Source organism: Argopecten irradians, chromosome 3 (genome assembly GCF_041381155.1).
Source record: "Argopecten irradians isolate NY chromosome 3, Ai_NY, whole genome shotgun sequence".
NCBI classification, from domain to species: domain Eukaryota; kingdom Metazoa; phylum Mollusca; class Bivalvia; order Pectinida; family Pectinidae; genus Argopecten; species Argopecten irradians.
Genome location: NC_091136.1, coordinates 28,233,321 through 28,260,079, shown reverse-complemented (window position 1 = coordinate 28,260,079; position 26,759 = coordinate 28,233,321). Strand labels below are relative to the sequence as shown.

Genomic DNA, 26,759 nt, shown 5'->3' with positions numbered 1-26,759 from the left:
ATACATTTGTCATCCGAGCCGGGAAGGACTTGATTAAAATGTTTAAGCAAAAATAGTAGTATAGTATTCTAATTAAATCTATTTGAATCTTTATAAACTGCTGAGTGGATAGGCAAATAGTTTTGTTTTCTTGAGAAGTGCCGATGGTGTATATCCGCGGTATGTTGTCATACCATTATGCAACCCAGCTCAATCTGAACACTCACAATTATCATTTCTAATTGCGCTCGCAACTCAACAAAATGCATCGTAAAACTCATCTCTGCCATTCTAAATTGTAATTTTTTCCCGGGTTGACCCCCAGACCCCTAAAACACCAAAATCTCGCGCATTCGGCGCTCACAAAAGCATCAAAATACATCGTAAAGCTCATCTCAGTCATTCTTAATCGTAATATGTTTCCGGGGATAACCCCGGACCCCCCCAAACTCGCACGCTAATTTGCGTATTCATTTATCTCCTGTTATCGACGCCAATGTCTATAGATGTATACAAGGATTATATATGTAATAATATATGAAAAATATATATCAATTATCTCCTGTGGGTGCGGGGCGCGCGAGGGGTGGGTGGGTTACGAAATATTGAGGACCTTTGCCCCTCCCCATTACGTTTCATCTTCCTACGCCACTGATATCGATCTCTGTGTATATGTAGCTGGTATATTATACTAGTTGGTTCTATAGCTTTTGTCTAAGAGGACATTTTTCTTGTGGATAGGAACAACTTATGACTCGAGGGAAAAGTTTCCTTTACAAAGGTTCAGAGAACAGGGATCTGAGTGTCAATGAACCATTTTTAGATTAGTAAAAATCGAATGGCAGTATGTTTTTTATCTATTTAATTTAGACCCATGAAACATCTTAATGGATTAAGGAAACGCTGGTGCAGATAACATTTCAGTTTTCATAAAATATAACTAACATAACTAAATATAAACTGTTCACATAACATGTGTTGATCAAAGATAGAAGACTTTTTATACCTAAACAGGAATCCCATCGACACATATCTGCAGATTTTTTCCTGATTATTTTAAACCTTGTCTATAATAGAATAATTTATCGTTCGAATGTAAACTTTTATTCATTTCATAGGTTTTTTCTAGACACTTAATTTTTTGTTTAAAATAAATCCGAATTCTTTTCCGATCTGGCTACTGTACTACAATTTTACCAGCGTCACAACTGCGCTTAAAGGCGTAGGGATTAATGTTAAGCGTTTTCCGTACATTGATCTGAAGTCCAGACGCCTGCAGCATTGCCGAGGACACATCAGCAATTTGCTTAACAGAGAAAGTAGGTATTTCTTTTACTAGTTGTGGGTTGTTATATTAGAATTGGACATTTGCACGTTTCTTCGCTTCTGTGCTTTATTTTTACGATTTTTTAAGTTAAATTCACCTTATTTTCAGAGAGTGCCGGCATCGAAGGGACAACGGGTTTATCAGTAGTTTCTGATATTGTGTGTGACAGCAGGTCTACTGTATACGCAGGTGTCTACAAATTAACACTTTCGTAATGCCAGTTAATAAATGCTGTCAGACGCGTATGAAACATTATTATGTGGGGGAAGTTGTGTTCTTGTTGGTAATAATCTGACAATATAATTTGATACATATCCATGTGTGTTTAAAAAAATCCTTTTTCAACTAATTGTGACAGTTTATCAGTTTATACACATGTACATATATATATGTGTGTGTGTACACGTAAGGTCTTGGTCTTGTTCAATATCCTTTTTGATTAAAACGAAAGTTCACAAATGACACCTGCACAATGTATTCAATGATTTTTATTTTGGTAATTATCCCCCGCCCAACGAAATTGGTGGGGGATATACAAATGGGTTCCGTCCGTCCGTCCGTCCGTACGAATGGTTTCCGGAGCATAACTCTAAAACCAGTAGAGATATTTCCACGAAACTTCATACACACATTGGTCTTATGGTCTTGTAGTGTCTTTTGCTATTTTTAGGTTTTCAATTTTTGCACTTTTTCCGTAACCATGGAAACATTGCTGAAAATATCATATTTTTGTACCAGGGTCGTTTCCGGAGCATAACTCTAAAACCAGAAGAGATATTTCCACGAAACTTCATAGACACATTGGTCTTATGGTCTAGTAGTGCCTTTTGCTATTTTAGGTTTTCATTTTTTGCACTTTTTCTGTAACCATGGAAACATTGCTGAAAATATCATATTTTGTACCAGGTTCGTTTCCGCAGCATAATTGGAAAACCGGTTGAGATATATGCACAGGACTCCAAAGGCACATTAGTCTTATGGTCTAGTAGTGCCTTTTGCTATTTTAAGGCTTTCACTTTTTGTACTTTTTTCTGTAACCATGGAAACATTGCTGAAAATGGCAGATTTTTGTGTAAGAATCGTTTCCGGAGCACAACTCTAAAACCAGCAGAGATATTTCCATGAAACTTCATAGACACATTGTTCTTATGGTCTAGTAGTGCCATTTGCTATTTTTAGGTTTTCATTTTTTGTGCTTTTTTCTGTAACCATAGAAACATTGCTGAAAATATCATATTTTTGTAGCAGGTTCATTTCCGGAGCATAACTCTAAAACCAGCAGAGATATTTCCACGAAACTTCATAGACACATTCTTTTTAGGCCCTTTATGACACTGCCATTGTACTAGTTATAAACAGGTTAATAGTTTTTCACCTAAAAATATTAAAAAAAAAAACCCGGAAAATTATCGCCAACAAATGTCAAGGCTGTATACCTGATTCAACAATTGCAGCCCCGCTCTACTTGAATTATACTCCATCTTTCTTTAGCTCAACTTCCTTTTTCCTGTTTTTTTTTCATACACATAAGTCTCCACAATCAAACTTACTTCAGTTTTGATATCTCCATTGGCGGGGGATCTGAATGACTATGTCCTTGTTTAACTTTATTTTGTAACTACTTATTACTCAACCATTACAAATTTACGGTTAGTTATTTATAGATTATTTTTTCTTCCTACATCCGACCAATATCAAACAGATGTGATTTGATTGCAATACATGCATGCTGCTAACAATTGAAACATTTATAATGAGGGAGTACATTACAGATCATATGTTTTTGGATCCTGATCAGACTTTATTATCATTATATACAAGTTTGAATATCAGAGGATATCTTAGAATAAAATAGTTTCAAAGTTTAATTCAGTTTTTTCATTGCTATGGAATATGGAATTGGATAATGCATATGTTTGCAGGTGTATTATAGTAATGTTAAAAAGAGACTTAATATATATAAATTTTCTGTTGCTTTTCCACCTTTTTGCTTATTAGGTGACTACATGTATTAAGTTAGCTTTTAAAATATGTTAACAAAACTAAAATATATTAACAACATTGATCATGAATTCACAGTATTACTGATGTTTGATTATTGAAAGTTTTATGTCATTTACGTAATATTTTGTCAGATGGCTGCAAAAGATTGACTACTGATTGTTGTTTTGGTTCAAAGTTTATGGTATATCATGCATCTACTAAAAATAACATCTATTGAAAAAAAAATCAAAATCAACAAAGATAATTACTTAATAGCCACTACATTATCCAAGTATTTACATGTGATAACTAAAAGGATTCATCACGGTCTCTTTACACTACTAAACACTGCGATGCCTATAAACGGAGAATAAAAACCATTCTTCTCAACAATTACCTGTCTTATAGAGTAATTAATATGAAATACCAATGTAAAGCTGAATATTTCACAAAAGTTTTGGGCAAGAAAAATGATACGGTGCTTTTTCTCTAGGTACTCTGGCTTTCCACCACCACCTATGTGATGCCCAAATAATAGGTCTGGTGGGAATACCTGGTTATTCTAGTTCTATTGATAATTAATGCACTGGTTTAAAATTATTACCAAGTTACATAGAGTGTGTTGCGTCATTGTAAATTATGTCCTAGACTGCAAAAAACTTCCATGGAAAGCATTTTACCTGTGCTATAATAATCTCCCCTTTACATAATAAAGCTCTTTACTGTAGGGGAAATATTACATCTCTCAATGCTACAGTCTTTTGTTATGCAACCAGCCATTGCAATCATACATCAATGTTAATCATTAATGACATTAAGATATTGTAATTGATTCATCACATAGGATATGCAGTGGGATTATACACTGGATACACATCTAATTTAAATCTGTGATGTATTACTAAGGTGCATAACAAATAACACTTGAGAAACTTTGTTTTTGAAGATAACCACATTAATTTAGTCATAGTTTATTTGCTATAAGGATAGCTTTAATTCGTAGTGTAAGAATTGTTAGAAGATCTAGTGTATAGGTACTGAGATTGATTACCAATTAGATATGTAAGTTACTGTCAATTACTCTACAAAGTTCTTATCTATTCAAGAATTGTAACCCAATAAGTGCCCTGTCCCTTTCCGAGTTTTGATTTGTTTGTTTGTTAGTTTCAGTTTTACGGCCCATCCCTTTTTTGAAAGAAATTATTAAATACAGACTGAAAACTTGAAAAAAACGTTGGTGTCTTTATTTGATGGTTTTTGATTGTAATTGGTATGATTAATGGCTTACCTATGTGCAATAATTTTGTCAAATGTTAGTCCAAATTTGGTCCTATTAAGTTCTCCTAATTTTAACAATAATATAAGTGTCCTGGGCACTTATAATTATTGAGTAAAATACGGTATGCATCAAGTCAAATAAGAATGTTTAGTGTTTGTGTTTTGAAATTAATTACCACTAAAGCATGTATATTTACTCTCAGCTATTCTACAGTCTTATAATTAACCATCATAATAAAACTTGTTCTCACATAGCTAGCCATGTAAGATAGAGTTGTCCCATGAAAGACAGCTATGTAAGATAAATCTATCTTACATAGCTGTGACGTCACAATTGCCGAACAATCAGATGACGTCATATCAGCCAAAGTTGACGTCATTTTTCTTCTATTTCGATTGATTTGCCGGATTTATTTACCATTTCATTTGTTTAATTTGCATTTCAAACCGTTTTACCTAAGATTTCTTGTTTATATTTAAAAATATAAACCAAACTTTGATGAGCTCTTTCGAATGGCGTTCTTATTTTTAAAATCGATCAATTATTTAAGAAGTTAAGATTTTGTAACAAAATGGCTGCCTCACCTTTCGTGCAAGTAACTCGACAAGCAATGTGAGAAAATAACTCTTTCATATGTAAATTATGTAGGATAGAACTATTCCACCCTCGGGTACAGAATTTTGGGTCAGAAACCTCGGCAAGCCTCGGTTCTGACCCAAAATTCTGTACCCTCGGGTGGAATAGTTCTATCCTACATATGTACATATGAAAGAGTCATATATTCTCTACCCTAACTCTAATTACCAATTGAATTGATGGGTAAAATAATCAATACATTAATGTTTATTATGAATCGTAAATCACATGCTGGTTATACTCCTAACTCTCACATCCGGTTTCTCTTGATGTGTAAAATCAATATGTCCATCAACAGCCCGGGATGTACTTATTAATGCAATGAAGTAAAATGATAGCCTAATATAATATACATATCCATACAAATGTGATGAATTGAAAGCCACATTGTACCAGGTAAATGAAGGGTTTAGTGTGACTAATCAATGCTTAGAAATCTGGAATAGGTCTACCAATTTGTTTAAGAGAATGTCTTTGATAGAATATCAGCACTGATAGACGCTACTATGTATGTGTTGCATGGCTTGTGAATTGATAGGCTTCATAGAGTTTCATGAAATGGTTATATTTAGCACAGTTATTGAAGAAGTGAGTTAGCATCTAGTTTATATAAAAGTACCGGTATTTTTTTTGTAAAAAATTAATTACCGGTATCAAAATTTGCTCATACATGTATTTCGGAAACAAACCAGTTCTAATAGAAATTAGATTAGTTGGTTTTACTGTGATATGCCAGAAAAGTCCACTGTAGTGAAATGTATGTGAAATGTAAAACTAGCTTACTGTCGGCCATTGCTCATAGTGGTCAGATGTCTTGTATGTTTCAGTGATTTCAGCTTATTGGGATTGGATAATAAGATTCTACACTGTGAATTTTTAACTGTCAAATTTGTTGAGATGAATGATCTTTTTCCTGTCAGTGCAGTAGCCAAATGTGATAAAATTACATAAATACATACACTTTTGTAAGTCATGACCTTGGAATTAAAAATTACTAGGACTAACTTGATTTGTATCCTGTACATGATTTGAAGTTTTGAACGATCAAATTATAAAAGTAGTTTCCTTTTTCAATTAAGACATCAGATGTTATTACATTAAAATTTTAGAAGCCTTAGGTCAGTAAAATGTAATTGAATCTGTGGTATAATAGTATTCTGGGTTGCAGAACATCTCCACATGAACTGAACATATATACATATATGTTAAAGTAAAGGGATCATTTAAATCAAAGCAATATGGTGTTTAGCTTGTTGAGCATGATTTTTCTCTGGGTACTCTGACTTTCTCTGCTTCCTAAACCTACTACATCCTTAAATGATCCTGACTGTCAATATAATGTAAAATAGTAACAAACAGCAGTAGTGTGAAAAGAAATATATGAATTCTATTTTTAAGATATCTTTGGGAGGGATAGAATTTGTGGTTTGTGGATGGTTACAATGTCCGTACTGTTCACAGATATTTCATATTGATGGGATTGCTATATACTGTAATTTGATGAGCATTACCATCCAGTATAAGGCTCCCATCTCTGACAGCAGCCACTACCCATTCACTAATTTGTAGATGCATGATTAGGATCTGCCACAGAGACAATCAATGAATTTGTGCTACCAATCATGCTCCCTAGATTTCTGATGAGAAAGACATGGTGTGACATTAGCTTTGAATCCTTCCATTTTGATTTGACCGTCCTGTAACTAGACCTCTACAGAGGATACTTATGTTTCCTTCGCTACAGGGTATTTGGGCTTTCAACTTTTGTGGATTTAAAGTGATGCTTTCTTTATATGAACTGTTTAAGGCATTTCGATGGTTGACTATTATCTGTAAGACATAAAATGTTACAAAAGATTGATGTACATAACTATGGAAACTAACAAACAAAAAGTCTATAAATGACAGATGATTAGCTAATTTGACCTAGTTGACTTCTCTCAACAAGCTTTACATGTTCAGAAGGGAATAATCTATATAATCATCACTGACGTCACTACACTACTTTTCAATAATGTATAGATTTGGTAATATCTTGAATTTCACCAAAAGGTTTCATAAAGCTTGTTCATATCGAAGACAAAATTTTGAGATAAGTTTCAGCCTTCAAAATTGTTATTGAGAGCCATGATTAAATGCTTATGAAATCATGTTAATGAGAGACTCAAGAGTTAAATTTGTACTGTTTTCAGGAGTGATGACCTAGAAATGAAGACGTGGAAAGTGATTGGCTGTGTGTTGTTGGTATGGCTGGGGATTATGGTGTATATGTCCAGCATTATGTTCCAGTCTTCGGAAACAAACCCCAGTGATATTGAACGACAATTAAAACGAGCACTCAGGGAACTAGATAAACTTAAAGCACAGAACGATGAGTTCCGTAGTTTGGTGGCAGATATAAAGTAAGTCTACTGAAGGAAGATATATCTATGTCATGATTGTCATTTGATTCTGTTGTTAACATTTTAAGTACATTTACATGTACTGCAAATAAACAATACTGAATGTTTGAATAATTTGAAGGTATTGCTCTCACGTTACTGATGATGCCGATTGAATTTTACATAAGTGGTATAAATTCCTGTTGCATGCAAACCCATTTATCAAATATACATTGAAACCAAATTAATATTTAAGTTTTAGAACATAGATAAGTAGATGTCTAGTACATCAGTGAATTAAAATATTAATAAATGTTCATTGTACCAACATACAGTACAATATAACAAATAAAAAAATATATAGATTTATGGTAAAACTTATATTTGGATAGAACCATTGATTTAAATGAATGTTTACTAGCGATAGTTTATCAGATTATCTCAAACGCTTCTGGTATTTGTAAAACTACAGGAAAATATCAAAACTCCAATTTTCCATCATGAAATTTTTTTTTTTTTTGGTATTTTTTTTTTTCAAATTTTGTAACACATTTGACATGACAAACGAGGACAATTTCATTCTTCACATACACCTTATACTATCAAATATACAGAGAGAGAGACGAAAAACAAAAAACAACAGAAAAGAAAAACAAAGAGAAAGCAAAGAAAGAGAGAGAGAGAGAGAAAAAAAAAGATAGATAAAGGGGAGGGGTAGATAGAGAGATGGTATTTAGAGTGGCATGTACAGTAAGCGAAGATCGAAGAAATAAGAGGTTATATCAGCAAAAACAAAAAAATGATAACAATGAATAAATAAATAATAAAAATAAAATTAAGAAAAATCTAAATATATATAAAAAAATTGTATACATCTATTATTATCATATTGCAAATATTTCAGGGTGATGTGTACAAATAAAAGGTTAAAGTTTAGCTATTTTTTCCCAATTTTCCTATCTTTCTCAAATTTAATTTTTGCTATTTCTCCTTGGCTGTAAGCTATATATTTCTGAGTATTATAATAATCTTTTAAAGAATTGACAAGACCATTAGTACTGAGAGACTTATGGAGACATCTCATTCTATAAATATACTGTTTTATAACTAGCAGAATTTCATTGTCAGCTTTGAAGGAAATGGAGTTGGAGGAATGTAGAACAAAAATAAAAGTTTGTTTATCGAAACCAAAAGGAATGAATAAAACATCAAGTAGAGCTGTGAAACAATCTAAAAGATTTTTTACTTCTTTACACTTTTCTATCATGAATTACTATTTCATTTTGGTTTATTTCTTTCTTTAGAAATGAAATAAAAACAGGAGATGTTGAACCTGTTGGAAAGAAAAAGAAAAATGTAGAAGAAAAAGCTGTTGCTGTTGCAAGCTCAAAAGTCTGTGAAGGTATGTATTTGTATCATATCAATTAAGACTTAGTTTGCTCGTCATAAAAATTTCATTCAAGCTTAAAAATCTTTCATTGGTATAATACTAACCAGAGGCAGGAAATCATTCTTCTTACCTTATTAAGTTCCTCCAACGGAGTGGGGAACTTATTGTGTTTGCTCTGTTTCTTAATCTTCTTCTTCTGGTTCTTCTTTTCCACCGCGACATTGTCTGACCATTTTCTCAATAACTATAAGTCGGATCTCCATGAAATAATGGAGGTCATTTCTGGTGACCTGTAGATGTGCCGACCGGTTTCATTATTTCCGACCAGCATCCAAGATGGCCGCCACAGCCTTTCGGTGTTTAAGATTTAACTTCTTATAGATATTTAAGTACTTGTCCAATTGGCCTTTAATCGATTTCAATATGTAGGTTAAATCATATTCAAAAGGTTTAAAGTGAAAAATACCATGATTATGAGTAAAAAAACAAATTTTGTTAACTGTTTCAAATTTTCTAAAATCAGTAAGAGATCTCCCTTTATTCACTGGTCAGCAGGGATCCGTTTAAGGTCCAAGTTCATTTTTGTTGTATTTTTAAGCTATAAAAATAATATTGTTACTAGTGACATAAAACTATTCTGAGGTCAATTTTTTTGGGCAATTTTTGCAGACCTGGAACCAAGATGGCCGCCACTGCATGCAATTAGTCAAAATTGATAAAAAGGAACATGGTTGAGAACAAATCACAATTATATTCATGGCTGTACCTAATATATTAACTTTAAATAATGTGACTTTTCAAAAAGCATTTTGCTTCTGCGAAATAAAATTTAATTACCGGTAAAACAATGTCACATCATCATTCAGGGGATGTCACTGTTGTCAAATTAGGCTTTGTGGAGATTGGGGGAACTTTATGTGACGGGGAGACATGTGTACATGTAGAGTTACAAATAAAACGGATATGATGAAGTACACAGTTTTAATTTCAACCTGTGTCTTCAATGGCGAAAGGATAAAGTGGCGAAAAATTAAATATCCTATTTTTGGGTACAAATGGCGTAATTTGCAACTGGCGAAAAATAACCCGTTATATGGTGTACAATGTTTCGGCCATCCTTATTATCAACCTATTCTCAGATACCTAAATTTGCAATCAATGGCTTTTACTTAGACGTAAGTCGTTTATTCAGTTATTCACATAACATTGGAATTTGTGTTTGAGTTCTTTCAGAAAATTATTTGAAAATGAAAAAAATGAAGTGGTTTTAAGTAAAATTTAGGGCATAACATTCTGTACAATTATATCTTTACTACTGGTGGTTTGAAGACCAGGACCCAGTTGTTCAAAAGTTTTGATTTTTAAATCAAGATAAAATGATTTTATGAAAGCTAACAAAATCCAATATTTATAGGCAAAATCTTCAAAAAATGTTATCTCTATTCTATTTTTTAATACAACGCATGTAGCGTTTGTATTATTGCTAACCGGTTTACTGTTGATTTGTAGGACTTGCTCTACAATGACATCTAGTGGTGACCTCTTGAACCATTTCATTCATAAACTTCCATTCATAAATTCCCTATTCTTTGAATAATAATCCTCTGGACCAATCAGTAGTCATGGGAAGACTGCCTTCTGATTGGTAGAATACACAGAGTGTGTATAGAATACACAGCACCTGCTAGGTCAACTGTACCTTATAATACCAGATCTCCCTGACTGTTGCCTGCTGGTGACTCCTCAGTTCAACTTACATAATCCCTGTTAATAATAATTCAAATTGGACTAACTATCTAAAGTTTATAGACCTGAGAGTACCTGAGAGTTATAAAGTAAACTAATCAGATGTTCTTTCTGTGTACCTTAAAATAATGTTTTAAAATGATTTTTAAAACAAACAGATCTAAGATAAAGGCAATATAACTTATAAGGCTGCCCTCATGTGTGCATGGTTTTACCAAAATAAGTGTATGTGCAACATAAAAAACAAGAGTATAGGATAAAAATTCATTTTTGTTTTCTTTTGTAATTTTAAAATCTTTTATTTCATATAGGAACTTTACTTCAGAAAAATGGCAAACAAAACTTATGGATTTTCTGTGATCAGTTGAGTGTTCTTGAAATAATTAATATCAAAGTCTTTATGATATGGTTTATATATTTTGATTTTGGAAATTCATTTGATTACATTCTATTTTTCTGTTTTTGCTGCATTGTATTTGCAGTACTTTGAGTACTTTGATTAATTAATTAGGACTTTAACAATGAAAATGTGAATTTTCACCCTTTGACCTTTGACCTCTGCAATTACTATGAGCGCAAAAAAAAAATCGGATATTCTGAATAGCATACAATATACAGCTGACCCTAAGGTATCTTCATGCAAAATATTTTGCTTATCACTAAGTAGCTGTAAAACAGCCCAAAGTGATACCCCTCCTTCATTTATCATCTGTTTTGCCTTATCACTCTTTGAACAACTGGATTCAGGTTGAGTTGTCAGTGTGGACAGCATTAGTACTCTTATACCATTACCAGAATAAAGGATTCCTAACAGGATGTCTGTTAATGTTAGGTAATGGTATTGAGGATCTTTAAAATCCTTTATTGTATTGATCCAGCTGCAATCATAAACTTTAAAGAGAAATGGACCTAAATGGTTCCTTCACATTGTTTCATTCTGTTATTAATAACTTATCAAAAGAAATAGGTAAAGTCAAACTGACGCACTTCAGCATCTATGTCTGATTTTTGAAACTTTTAGTGCCTGTTGGCCATTAAATATTCAAAACAATCTATGAATTTATTGTTGAATTTTATTATTATGAAAATTAAAACAAAAAGTTTTGTTTCTGAATTTTCAGCATCTGGACCTTCTCTTCTACATGAACAGAGACGTCGTAAAATAGAAAACGATGTGGTGGAGTTTTGGTATTATATGCGATCTGAACTGAAGAAATTAAAGAGTGTTTCTAAAAGTGACATACCACATCTAGTAGACAAAGCCTTAACTGATGGTGCCGACTATCAAAAGTGAGCTAGTCATGTTTTTAATTTATCTTGATTGTGTTTTGTTCAAGTGCATTGCATTTATGTTGTTTTCTGCTCAAGCAAAGTGTAAAAAATTAATGGTAACCCATATTATCCTTGTTATCTTAAAGTGGAGTTTTATGTGATTGTCATTGATTAAAAAATCAGAATAGAGCAGATAATAATTACTGTATTCTGCCAAATGTGTCTCCTGGCTCCAATTTCTCGAAACAAACTTAAGTCAAAAACTGACTTAAGTCATAAATTTTCTTATAAGTTACATAAGGAGAAAAACTTAAGTTTTGACTTAAGTCTGCACTTTTGTTTCGAGAAATCGGGGCCAGGTCAGTTAAAAAATTTAAAAATGAGGGAGTGTTTAACAGGACCAAATTTCAGCAAACATTTCACAAAAATTATTGCTTAGAGTAAACCGATAATCAATTTATAAAAGAAAAACCTTCAAGTTTTCATAGTTTTAGTCTGTATTTTAAAAGGGTAAGTGAAATTGGGGCCTCAAAAATGGTGAGGGATGCTTATTTGTACAGGGGTGCTTATTGGTACAGGGGTGCTTATTTGTACAGGGGTGCTTATTTGTACAGGGGTGCTTATTTGTACAGGGGTGCTTATTTGTATAGGGGTGCTTATTGGTACAGGGGTGCTTATTGGTACAGGGGTGCTTATTTGTACAGGGGTGCTTATTTGTACAGGGGTGCTTATTTGTACAGGGGTGCTTATTGGTACAGGGGTGCTTATTGGTACAGGGGTGCTTATTGGTACAGGGGTGCTTATTGGTACAGGGGTGCTATTGGTACAGGGGTGCTTATTTGTACAGGGGTGCTTATTGTACAGGGGTGCTTATTTGTACAGGGGTGCTTATTTGTACAGGGGTGCTTATTGGTACAGGGGTGCTTATTGGTACAGGGGTGCTTATTTGTACAGGGGTGCTTATTGGTACAGGGGTGCTTATTGGTACAGGGGTGCTTATTTGTACAGGGGTGCTTATTTGTACAGGGGTGCTTATTTGTACAGGGGTGCTTATTTGTACAGGGGTGCTTATTTGTACAGGGGTGCTTATTTGTACAGGGGTGCTTATTGGTACAGGGGTGCTTATTGGTACAGGGGTGCTTATTGGTACAGGGGTGCTTATTGGGTCAAAAATTGTTTAGCATACAGATCTGTCTTGATTTAAAAACGTTGAATATATATAGATTGGACTTGGTAACTGAATGTATTTTCAACATTTGAAGGACGCTACATAAAGACTTCTATGAACTCAGAAATGTAGACAATGCTGGTGAACTAATGAAGAAGGAATCTGAAGAATTAGGGCAGTTGGTTCAGCGAAGATTTAAATACTTGCAGGTTTGAGCATATTTTTTCCCAAAGGAAGGAGTTCAGAGGATTTTATTAGGTCACCTGAGACGAAGTCTCAAGTGACCTATTCTAATCGCCTTTTGTCCGTCGCCATGCGTCGTGCGTCGTGCGTCGTCAGTCGTGCGTCGTCCGTCGTATGTCCGTAAACAATTTACATTTTCAACTTCTTCTCCAAAACTGCTGAAGCAATTTCAATGAAATTTTGCACAAACCTTCTAAGGCATAAGGCCAATCAAAATTGTGAATTATATGATCCTCACCCCCCAGGGAGCTATGGGAGGGGCCAAAAGAGGTAAAATTGACTAAAATTTCAAAAATCTTCTTCTCCACTCACAGATGTGATGGAATCAATTACTTTTCATAGATAGAAAGGTCTTAAGGGCCTTTACAAAAATTGTGAATTATATGACCCTGGGGTCTCTAGTTTCCGGGTGGGGAGAGGGTTAAGTTTACTATAGATTATATAGGGAAAACACATTTTTGAGCATTATTTGGTTATTTGTAATAGGAAATGAGTCAAATATTGTCAGAATTATCAGTATGAGATGGCTATTGAATCCTATTAACCAGTTTTCCATGACTGACCCCCAGGGGCCTTAGGGGCAGGGTCAAAAGGGGTTAAATAGGCTATAACTTCAAAAATCTTCTTCTGAAATTATGGAAATGGTAGAATCACATACTCTTCATAGATGGAAAGGTCTTGAGGTCCTTTACAAAAATTGTGAATTATATGACCCTGGGGTCTCACGTTTCCCCCTGGGGAGGGGGTCAAGTTTACTATAGTTTATATAGGGAAAACACATTTATGAGCATATTTTGCTCAATTTTCATAGAAAATGTGTCAAACTTGTTTAGAATTATTAGCCTGAGATAACATTTTAATATCATATATCTATATTGATCCTGGTCAACCCCCTCGGGGCAGAGGGGCGGGGCCAAAAGGGACAAATAGGCTCAAACTTTAAAAATCTTCTTCTTAATACTGGAAATGGTAGAATCTAATACTCTTCATAGATGGACAGGTCTTAAGGTGTTTTATGAAAATTGTGAATTATATGACCCTTGGGTCTCATGTTTCCCCCTGGGGAGGGGGTTAAGTTTACAATAGTTTATATAGGGAAAACACATTGAGCATTATTTAGTCATTAAAATAGGAAATTAGTCAATTGTTGTCAGAATTATCCCTATGTGATGGCCATTGAATCTTATCAACAAATTTTCCATGACTGATCCCCAGGGGCCTTAGGGATGGGGCCAAAACGGGTCAAATAGGCTAAAAATCTTCTTCTGAAATACTGGAACTGGTAGAATCAAATACTCTGCATAGATGGAAAGGTCTTAAAGTCCTTTACAAAAATTGTGAATTATATGACCCTGGGGTCTCATGTTTCCCCCTGGGGAGGGGGTCAAGTTTACTTAAGTTTATATAGGAAAAACACATTTATGAACATTATTTGCCTATTTTTCATAGGAAATTAGTCAAACTGGGTTAGAATTATTAGCCTGAGATAGCATTTTAACATCATATCCATATTGTTCATGGCTGACCCCAGGGGCCAGAGGGGCGGAGCCAAAAGGGGTCAAAATGGTAATTTCAAAAATCTTCTTTTTGAATTCACAGATTTGATGGAACCAGATACTCTTGATAGATTGGAAGGTCTTAAGGCCCTTTACGAAAAATTATGAATTTCATGGTCCTGGGATCTTAGATTTTCCCCTGGGGAGGGGGTCAAATTTACTATAGTTTATAAAGGAAAAACACATTTAGGAACATTATTTGCTTAGTTTTCATAGGAAATTAGTCAATCTGGGTTAGAATTATTAGCCTGAGATAGCATTTTAACATCATATCCATATTGGTCTTGGCCGACCCCCAGAGGCCAGAGGGGTGGGGCCAAAAGGGGTCAAAATGGATAACATTTCAAAAATCTTTCTTCTGAATTCACATAATCTTCATAGATTAAAAAGTCAAATTTATAAAATCACTGACTGACTTCAAGGGCCTGATGGGCCAATATATAGTGTTTATATGCATGTCTTTGTTTCATTCTGTATCTGAAATCAGGTGACCGTTAAGGCCCATGGGCCTCTTGTTTGTCTTTGTCCGAATTAAGACTTTTCACAAAAAACCCTTTGGTTTTCCAGACTTTAAGAAAAATTTAACAAGAGAAGGTTTTTGTCAAAAACAATCAGAAAAAAGATTCCCCTTAAGGAACCTATATACATATATATGTGTATATCATATGAAAATGATCTGGGTCATTCATGCTTATTTGATAAACATTCTTCTGTGGTTGTAGAACCCAGCTGATTGTGGGTCGGCTAAGAAGCTTGTGTGTAACCTGAGTAAGGGCTGTGGGTATGGATGTCAGCTCCACCATGTCACATACTGTATGATGGTAGCCTACGCTACACAGAGAACCTTAATCCTGGAATCCCGCGGCTGGCGCTATGCTAGCAGTGGCTGGGAATCTGTGTTCCTGCCAATAAGTGATACATGCAAGGACAAAAAGGGCAGTGGTTCAAGACCCTGGGCAGGTAAACTTGTCTTCTTTAGCAGGAGCAAAATTAAAGTCTTATGCCAAATAGTATACATGGTTTTTAAATAGAAAGTGATAGATGTAGAAAACATGCATGTCTGTAATTTGGTCAGTTTCCCATTTACTGCTATCATTAATCACCATTTTCTAACTTCTTTATTAGAACAAGATTATTGCGGCTTGGCATTTATTAATTGTACTCTGGAAATTGATACCAGCTTACTACCAAAATGGGTTTGCCTTTCAATCTTCTTATAATATAAACTTTAAGTTTATACCTTACCACTATATTACCAATGTACATTTCAGATCCTGACATTATCCGTGACACCCAAGTTGTAGAGATGCCCATAGTTGACAGCCTCCACCCTAGACCAAATTATCTCCCCTTGGCCATCCCTAAAGACCTATCGGATCGACTGATGCGACTCCATGGTGACCCAGCAGTATGGTGGATTGGTCAGTTTGTAAAGTACCTGACCCGTCCTCAGCCTCGTCTGCAGACAGACATGGAAAATGCTCAGAAAAAAATGGGCTTTTCTAAGCCAATAGTAGGGTAAGAAGGAAATCTTTTATTGTTGTGTTTTTAGGTCACCCGAAGGGGTTGTGGGAGGGGCCAAAAGGGGTAAAATTGACTAAAATTTCAAAAATCTTCTTCTCTACTCACAGATGTGATAGAATCAATTACTTTTCATAGATAGAAAGGTCTTAAGGTCCTTTACAAAAATTGTGAATTATATGACCCTGGGGTCTCTAGTTTCCCGGTGGGGAGAGGGTTAAGTTTACTATAGATTATACAGGGAAAACACATCTACTAACGAAATTCTGGAAATGGTAGAATCAAATTCTTATCATATATGGAAAGCTTTAAAAGGTTTCCTTAACAAAAATTGTAAATTATATGACCCTGGGGTCTCAAATTTTTCCATATTAAGTTTTCTTAAATTTATATAGGAAACACATTTATGAACATTATTTGCTCAATTTTCATAGGAAATGAGTCAAACTTGATTAGAATTATTAGCCTGAGATATAGCATTTTAACATCCATATCAGTCCTCGCAGAGGATGACCTCCTAGAGGACCAAAGGGATGGGACCAAAATGACTGAAATTTAAAAAACCCTTCATAGTTCACAAGTTTGATGGAAGCAAATACTCTTCATAGATTAAAAAGTCAAATTCATAAAATCACAGACTGACTTCTCAAGGGTCAGTGTAAATGTTTATATGTCTTTGTTTCATTTTATATCCGAACTCAGGTGACCATTAAGGCCCATGGGCCTGTTGTTGTAGGCTGTGGCTAGTTTGTCGTCATTATGAATCTGATGACTTCTGTATTCCATCTATTTGATTTCCATTGGGTGTAATTAGAAGTATTTTATAGCAATTCTTTAGGCCAACATTACGACAAAAGTTGTATTGGATAAGCATCATTTTATTCCACCCAAGGGACCTCAAAAAGTTTGTAAAACCCAAGTTTTCAAGTAAATATTTTGTAGTGAAACTAATTCCGTCTTGCTATGAACATAGGGTCCATGTGCGGCGAACTGACAAAGTGGGAACAGAAGCGGCCTTCCATAGTATAGACGAGTACATGACTTATGTAGAGGAGTACTATGAAAGACTAGAGGCCAGGGAACCTGTCCGTACACGTAAAGTCTACCTTGCTTCAGATGACCCATCTGTTCTACCTGATGCCAAGTCAAGGTGAGAACAAATTATTGTTCGATGTTTCTTCCTTTGGATTAACAACCAAAATATATACATAATCAAACCTGTGTCTAACAACAGTTGAAATGGCTTTCAATGCATATTCTTTGTCTTCATGGTAGATATTATTTCACATTTGAAACAATTTTGATAAGAGGGAACCAATAATATAAGACCAGGCTTATGATATTAGTCGTAATAGAATCAATATTTGGTAAATGTCGTTTTGCAAATGTTACATCTACTGAAGATGTTATGAGATAGCACTAAAATATAAGAAAACACAATTAGAGAGAGTTGAAATATATGATATACTCCATTGTAGCGGTTTCTGTTTTGTCTCTACAGGTATCCACACTATGTGTTCATCAGTGACGTAGAGATCTCCAAGTCCGCTGGACTTAACAAACGTTATACTGACCAATCTTTACACGGTATCATCATGGACATCCACTTCTTATCACTCTCCGACTATCTTGTCTGCACCTTCTCTTCCCAGGTAATTATTGCTTTATCCCATTGATTATACTGTGCCATTAGTCAACCCATTAATTATCCTTTAGTCGTCCCAGTTCTGGTAAATGGGATGCAAATTAATTGGTCGAGAAAGAAATTGATAATTTCAAAATTTGATATTTGATGATGATTTAAGGGTCCAGTTATTTATTACTGAAACTACCTTATTCTCTCTAATAACCACCAGTTCCCTTATAAGCGCCCTACCCTTTTCTGGGGAAGAAGTTGAAGATGTGTAAAGCCCCCATTCAATGGATTTAGCGATGTTTTACAACATGTTATGTTTCTAACATTCTATTGTATTCCATATGAACTTGCGACTCTTTTTACATGTGAATCACAATTCAAAGGTTAAAAACCATATGCATGTTTACTGTAACAGATTAATGTGTCATGAGTACATAACGAGTCAATATATGGCTGATTATTTCGTCCACAACTTACATTTTGGTTCACTAATAAGCACCCCTCTTTGTTACAATTTTTAAATCGCCTGAATGCTTATAACCATGAATACAGTACATGTAATTGCTTGCACAAAAAACAAAAGAATTAATAGATTTTAAGCACAATGAAATATTAATTTCATGGATAAAGCAGGACTTGAATAATGTTCTGATAATAGACAATACATTTTTTCAGTATGCATACATACACATTTGTTGGTGCAAGAATTACATTAGTTAATAACCTAATGTATTAATTGATATGTGTATCACTCTATTATTTTTTTACCAATACACAGGTATGTCGTGTCGCTTATGAAATGATGCAGACAATGCACGCTGATGCCTCTTCCTATTTCAAGTCTCTAGATGATATATATTACTTTGGTGGACAAAATGGACACCAAATGGAAGTTTTGGAGAGGCATGTCTCAAAACAACCCAAAGAAATAGATATGGAGCCTGGTGATTCTATAGGAATAGCTGGTAATCACTGGGACGGATATTCTAAGGGAATGAATCGACGGACTGGTCGGGATGGTTTATTCCCCTCCTATAAAACACAGAGTAAGATTGTCATTGTGGAACAGCCGACCTATCCAGAGGTAGACGACCAAAGTGATTAGTGAGAGAGATAAAGTGGTAAGATGTGTAAAGTGTGTATGTGGTCAGCTGATTGGATGATGGGAGGTGGGTTGGGGGTCATACCTGGTGTGTGGGTATGTATTTACACAGGGATACATTCAGTGAGGGATGTGTGATGGTGTCAAGATGTTTTAGTGTATAACTGGTTAGTTGATTGTAAGCTCATTCTTTGTTGGTGTATATGAATTTACACAGGACTTGATAAATTCCTTTGACCTGCAAGGACGTCTCCTCCAAATCATCCTATTTATTGTGATAAATAGAATGTTATTTTTTATTAGCATGTCCCTTAAGTAAATATTTTCTTGTGGGTCATAGGAATAGGTCAAGTTTGTCTGTTTGTTTGTATTCAGGCTTTGTATTCTGTAGTTATGGTTTGTTAAGAGTAGTGTGGTGTAAGATTGTTGTGTGTGTGATACATTACACAGATATTTTACTTTTGGGTATACACTACACAATGCACTGCCGCTGCACTGTTTATTAATGCACAAACTTAAACATTTATGAAAATTAACTCTCCATGCAGGTGTTAGTCTCATGCCATAACAGACTAACAGTGTATTAAATATGCTTTGGAACTAGCATAAAGATTGGAATGGATCAAGACCAGTCAAAGGGCTAACTGCAATATGACGGGCTAACATTTAGGAGGATAATAGTACAGAACCAGTACCAGGAAATTTGTATTTGATGTTTAACAAAAATCTGATATAATGTCACACATAATACATTAACAGATAAATTGTTGACTGTCAGCTGGTCTGATTTTCATGATTTGTTTTCTCAAAGCAAACTTCTCATTCTTCAAACTGTTTTTATCATCAACCTCCTTATTCAATAGATGTATGAGGACCAGATCTTACACTGACTACAATAGAAAGTGTTGTGTTTTTTTTTACATGTAAATGAATATTGTATGAAAGTGTTGTTATCTTACACTGTTTCATTACTTATCTGTTGTATTTTTTCTGTAAGATTTGTTATAATTGTTACTTATATGCTGCTGTCTCAATGAAAACTGTGTCATTTGTTTTAAAGATCCTTTTACTATGATCTTCACAGCACAAAATTTTCTACTTGGTGATTTCTTGTACAAAAATATGTAATTAATATAAGTACATAATCAAATCATTTCTCTATTTTATCTTTCCTTTTTTATTTATGGTTTCATAGATATTTATGATATATTAAATCGAAAGTAAATTGAATTTTTCTTAAAAGATATGAAAGATGGGAGCTTTAAATACATGTATGAAAATGAGAACTATTCACTGTAGAATGCTACATGAATAATTTCTCATGATACTTTTAATGCATGAGATATTAACCACCTTACCATATTACCATTATTGTCAGTTTCTAACACAAGGACTTGACAAATAGTCCCAGCCATAGGTCCATTTAATTTGACCTTTATTAGATGATTTGTGACAGGTCTCTGTGGTTATGAATACATGTGTCTCTTAGAAGTGTTTGATAGATTATTTTCATAGTTAACAAACTTGATACATTCCTAGGCACTTTATTGTATCATATGGACACTTTTAATAGTATCTGGTACATATACAGTAAAGTAAAATTCGTTTACAACATATTTTGGGTATTATATCATACTATCTACTCTTTTAAGTCCGCAATCAAACTCAGCCATTTAATTTATTCTCATTTATTGATCTGATTAACCTTATATACATGTATAATGAGGGCTAACTTGATATATAACGCTTTTGTTCTGCATGCATGTGCTAAAATTGTATGTTGGAACTTGAAATCCAGATAACAAGTACATTGTACATGGACCTGAATAGGTTAACACATGATAAAAAAATTCTCTGATACTGTTTACAAATAACTTCAAATATTGATTTACCACTTAATTATCAGTTTACCAAAATTCAGATATTTACTTGTAACACTTAAAAATATTGCCAACTCTTGAAAGCAACTTTATAATTTATTTACTGTGATTTCATGAGTACTTTTTTTTTTATTAAACTTAAGATAAATTTCACCAATGATAAATAATGTAATCATTGCTCCTCTTAGCTTTTTCTGTAATTGCATTTTTCTACATATACCATGGACTTATTTTTACTCATTTACATACCGATATTGAGTACTTTTTATGAGAGATATTACAGGCTGCTGTTGTTTCAGCCAGCCAATATATTTACCAACTGATATGTCAATCAATTTATAATATTTTTCTTCTCTTTCCTCTCTCAGTCCCCATTTATCAAATATAACATTTTATGATCTATTTGTTAATATTTATTTGAAATCCCAAATAGAAATTAGATTAATGCTGGAGAGATTTAATGTTAGGTTAGTACATCTTAGTTATCTTGAGTACATTGGCAAAGAACATACCTTGTACATGTACATTGTGGAAGAGAAATAGATTTCCTTGACTCTATTAATATTAAAATTGTTAAATTATCATTGAAAAAATATCATATTAATAAAGATTACGAAATAAAACATCCCTATCAATGTAAAATTTTAGTAAATATTAAGGAAGCTTATCAACTGCTTTTAATTAAAAAACAAATTTAGAAACAAAAGGACATGGTATTAGTGTCTCGATGTATATGATAAACTGTATTTAAGGTATTATATTAATATAATTTGGGGTGGTGGTGTTTTCAAATTGATGTAAAAAGATAATTCACAAAGAAAGCCATGTACAATGTTTAATACCAATGTCATCATTTTAACCATAATCTACAAAAATTAAAAAAAATAGTTCTATGACAAATTATCTTTATATTATAAATGTACTAGAAGTTGGTGTAACTGTTTATTATGTGAATTTTTGTGTATTCATGTAAATGTACATTATAAATACATTTAGCTTAATTTATTAGAATAAGAATTATAATGTGTAAGTTCATTAAATTCATACATATATTATACAGACTGTAATATAAATATATGGTAGTTAGAGAAAGCTGAATTTAGCTTGTACATATTTTCATGTATCAAGTAACTGGGTTTAACTTTTTTATATCATGTATGTACAGTTAAAAAAATGTTTTTGAGGGCTTGATTCTGAAAAACATTAGCCAATGGTTGTCATGATTAGCCAATGGTTGTCATGATTGAATCTTTTCTGATTGAAGACTATCATATAGTTGGTGCAAGACGGGTATAAGTGACTGTAGTGGTATAATAATTTTGAAGATTAATATAGAACTTGTTGAATATAGAATTCAACTACATACAACTATTACCTGGTACGTAGCTGTTTCTAATGCTAAATAAATTCATTATTTGTATTTAAAAAAAATTATTTAGGGGGTTGCCGTGTTGTATGGGGTTGTGCTTTATTATGTAACTAAATTAAATAACAAACAAGCTATGCATCGCCCCATCAACTGTATGTATGAGCTTATCTGTGATTCTACTGATGTAATGCTTAGTTTTAAAACTTTTCTGGGTTATATTTTACAAAGGAGTAAAATAGCATTAATGTTGAGAATTATCATTCCATTAAATTTTTTATTCTGTAGCATACACATTTCATTGTACTTGTGAAAATGCATCCTGAACTTTCTTTGTGTACTCATACCCTATTACCAGGTACCCTCTAATACACAAACCCTATTACCAGGTACCCTCAAATACACAACCTTGTGCCCTCATGTTTATTCATTTGAATTGCTCGCATGAAAACATTTTTTGCCCTCATGTTTAGCACACACCTTATTGCCCACATGTTAACAAATATACAATCATCCTCATGTACATAATCCTATTACCTTCATTTACACATACTCTCTTGCCCTCATGTTTACACGGCATTACCCTAGTGTACGCATCTGTTATCTCATTTTAGCATATACTAGGTAGATACATCGTACATACATGCTTATACTATTTACATCCCTTTACTGTCATTAATCTGGTAACTTTACTCGTAAATTGGCCCCATTCGCTTTACGAGTATTGAGGTATCCGTGATTACATCAGATATAATGGTATGTATTATATATACAGTTAAACTTGTCTTTTTGGCCGGTATAGTCATGCAGGTTTCATTTAATGACATTTAATGACAGATTTCTGGTACAGGATTATATATCCTACTTAAATACAGGACAATATAGATTTGGATTACTATAAATTAAAGAGAAAAATGCCATACAATTACGCTGGTATACACAGAAGTTCAGATAAGACAAGGGTCGGTTTGACAAGTTATGTGTATATGTTTCTGATCTCATGGAAAAATATTTTTACCTTTAGTCAAGGTATTAACACATTTCTTTGATCACTTTCATCATACTTTTTCTACCATTTTAGAGTCATTCTTAAAAATCATCATCATTTGGGAATGGAAATTCTATAATGGCCTAATATATATGTAAATGTGTGGAGATTGTGCTGCAGTAATCCTGAGTGATAGACTATGGAGAGACAGTAGTTTAACATATCTCAACACAAAGGTTGAGATTTAAAATGTGTATAAATTACATAAAATTCTCATTCAAGGTTTTAGAAAATTGTGTATACAGAAGGTAATAGTTTTCATTCATATTTTATGATCTAGGCTGTTTCATAAACATTCCTTATGTTAAGGAAATTCCTTTCTAAAAATTTCCCATTGGAAAGCAAAACAGAGGTTAAGGAAAAGTTCCTTTAAATCTAAAGATTTTTATTCAACTTCAGTACATATAGCTTATTTTTTGTAAACTTTTACGTTAAGGAATATTTGTAAAACTGGGGCCTGATCTACTTGTTGTTACTGTATTAAATTATTAGACAAATTAATTTACCTTGAATACTTTCGGATCAGTACAGCGTCCAGACATATGATAAAATTATTCACCTCCACCTGTAACAATAAGTATTACAGTCAAACCTGCCTAAGCGACCACCTCTGTATCAATTAAGACCGCCTGCTGAATAAGACCAAATAATCAATTTCAATTGCCTTGTATATAAAGACCATTTTTCCTGACCCTTGGCTGGTCTTTATAGACAGGTTTGACTGTACATGCAATATAATGTTCAAGATAAAGTTCTGCATTTAATCATAGGCTTATAGCAGTACTGTAAGTTACACTTAATTTAATTATGTACACTTGTTTGAAAAGTCAGCATTGGTCATTTGTCCTGTGGGGTATGGATAGAGAAATAAATTACTGATAGATTTGAGACAAGTCATGAAGTGTAGGAGATGTCTGTCAATTTTTGTATATATTGTGATGTATCTGAAAGATGACACTAGGATTTAGTATTAAAATGTAAATATATGGCTGTATAAACATGCAAACATATAAGCAGATTTTATTTATATTGTGAGATGAAATTCATATTTGTTATTGTAACACTATAAGATTATATGTACATTGTATTGTATCAAAGGAAAAATGATAGTAATTATTGTAAAGAAAGACTTAATATAGAGAGTCATAAAATGGCAAATTTTGTACTTGTATTTATGACATCAACATCATTTTACATATTTGCACTGAGATTGGAGTTAAATATAAAGCATTTAATTTATGTTTGCTGATTTGAAAGCAACCTACTGACAAGCACTTTATTACCTTGTCTTTCAATACAGATATGTTGTAATATTCTGTACAGAAATAAATATTTCAGTGATACCTTTTCTTGCCATTGAGTATTAATTGTTATGTCTAGTGTTTGTGAGGGTAACGTCATAGTTTACACAGAAAATGACATAATTATTAACACAAACTTATGACATAACACTCCATACTCATCGTCAAAAGGAGATAACAGTGTAATATGCAAATGTGTAATAGTGTCTGTTTTTGGTTACCGATAAAAAAAAGGACAGCACCTTTTTTACCAATGTACCATTTACAGATGAAAGTTCTCGGCGTTTAAATGGAAATAAAAAAGAAATTGACATTCAGTTGCATTGTTTTGTGCTTTGATCATGTTCACCTGAATTTCTTGGATATGGGCATTGATAACTTTGTGTTGAGTTTGGAATACCTGCATTGCATTAAGTTGAAAATCAAGGTTTTCCTATAGGCTACAGTTGCTTCATTCTGATCTATCAGAGTTACTCCCCTTTGTTTGACTTTGTCAGTAATGGCAGAGTGAAATAAAGGGGAGTAACTTTGATAGATCAGATTAGTAAGCTGTATACCTTAATGATTGAATGTTACCATGACAGCATAAGATTTTCAGAATTGTTGCTTATTCTACCATGTTGTACAGGTTCTAAAGCCAAATACATACTGTTTTTCACTGCTGATGCTTACTACTTAATTCTTTTTTAATCATTGTCTTTGATTTGGAGCTGATAATCATTTCCCGATATATTTGGTATTTTGGTGTAAATGGTGCTATTCAATGTGTAGTCATTATATTTCAACATTACAACATTTTCCATCTTAAAGAATGTAACATTCATGTTTTAATCTTAAAAAGACTTTAAAGGAAAACATAATTTTGTGGTTATGTTTTTATGATCGGTTTCAGATCTGGTTGTATAAAACATTATTCACTCAACGAGGCCATATAATTATGGAAATTTATGAAGTATGATTTAATTTGGTGATAATATTTGCTGAATCAAAGATAAATACCTGTATATATATCTCTGTACATAATGCAAGTATATTCAAATAGATAAATCCAATGAAGTACATATAATTTATTAAATCGTTTGGATTATACAGTACATGTACTTGTCTTCTATGGCAACATCTGGATGAAACTTACCAAGAATCTACCATTCATTCCAGTAGTATACACCCTAAATTTTCCCTCAATCTTGTGTTCCCATTATGTGTATTTCATGTGTTGTACCTGGTAATTGTTTTCTTCCTTCAAAATCTGTTTTAAAGTAAGACAGGTTTATGATAGTTTTATTTTAATCATTATTCTCTTTCAATGTATGCAAATTATCAAAATTCACTTTTTTTTTCTTTCTTTTTTTTTAAAAATTTAATCTCAATTTAAATGAACATGCATGTATGTGTATATATATATTGAATAAATTAAATTTTTTCTCTATTCCATGTTTACAAACTGAAAGTGAATGCATCTTTCTGGTATTTGAAGATTTGAAGAAAGATAAAAAAAATTTCATGTCCATCAATTATGAGGAAATGTTATTGACAGTTATATGATCTCTATGTAAATATTAAGTTATGTTTGGTTATACGCGTTAATATTCTGTCAACTGAAATTCGAGCAGACAAGGGTTTTTCAACTAGAAGGAACTTATGGAAGATTTTTGGAAATGACATGGAGATTAAGATGTGATTTTAGGTGGAGTGACTAGTGGTTCTAGAACATACGTTTTGTATGTACTGATACAGTATATTGTTATATATGCTCTCACAATACTATGATAGTGATGAGAGTTTATATATATACATGTACATGATTTCGTACAACACAACGATTCATGTTAATTTCCATTATTTCTTATAACTTTGATATTACCGGTAAATGAAAGGATTTTCCTTAAAAATAAAAGTGATATATGTAATATATTATTTTAATAAACTGCAAATGTGTATTAAA

At 33.1% G+C, this 26,759-nt stretch overlaps 1 protein-coding gene across 1 annotated transcript; it reads left to right on the top strand.

Annotated features, from left to right (window-relative positions):
• Positions 1 to 1,230: 1,230 nt before the first annotated feature.
• LOC138318095 (alpha-(1,6)-fucosyltransferase-like) lies at positions 1,231 to 26,759 on the top strand. Its single transcript, XM_069260196.1, has 10 exons — positions 1,231 to 1,298; positions 7,397 to 7,606; positions 8,890 to 8,987; positions 11,843 to 12,011; positions 13,256 to 13,370; positions 15,683 to 15,920; positions 16,232 to 16,478; positions 17,455 to 17,631; positions 17,983 to 18,133; positions 18,896 to 26,759. Exons 2-10 carry the CDS (start codon positions 7,413 to 7,415, stop codon positions 19,220 to 19,222), a joined length of 1,716 nt encoding a protein of 571 aa, XP_069116297.1. The 5' UTR covers positions 1,231 to 1,298; positions 7,397 to 7,412; the 3' UTR covers positions 19,223 to 26,759.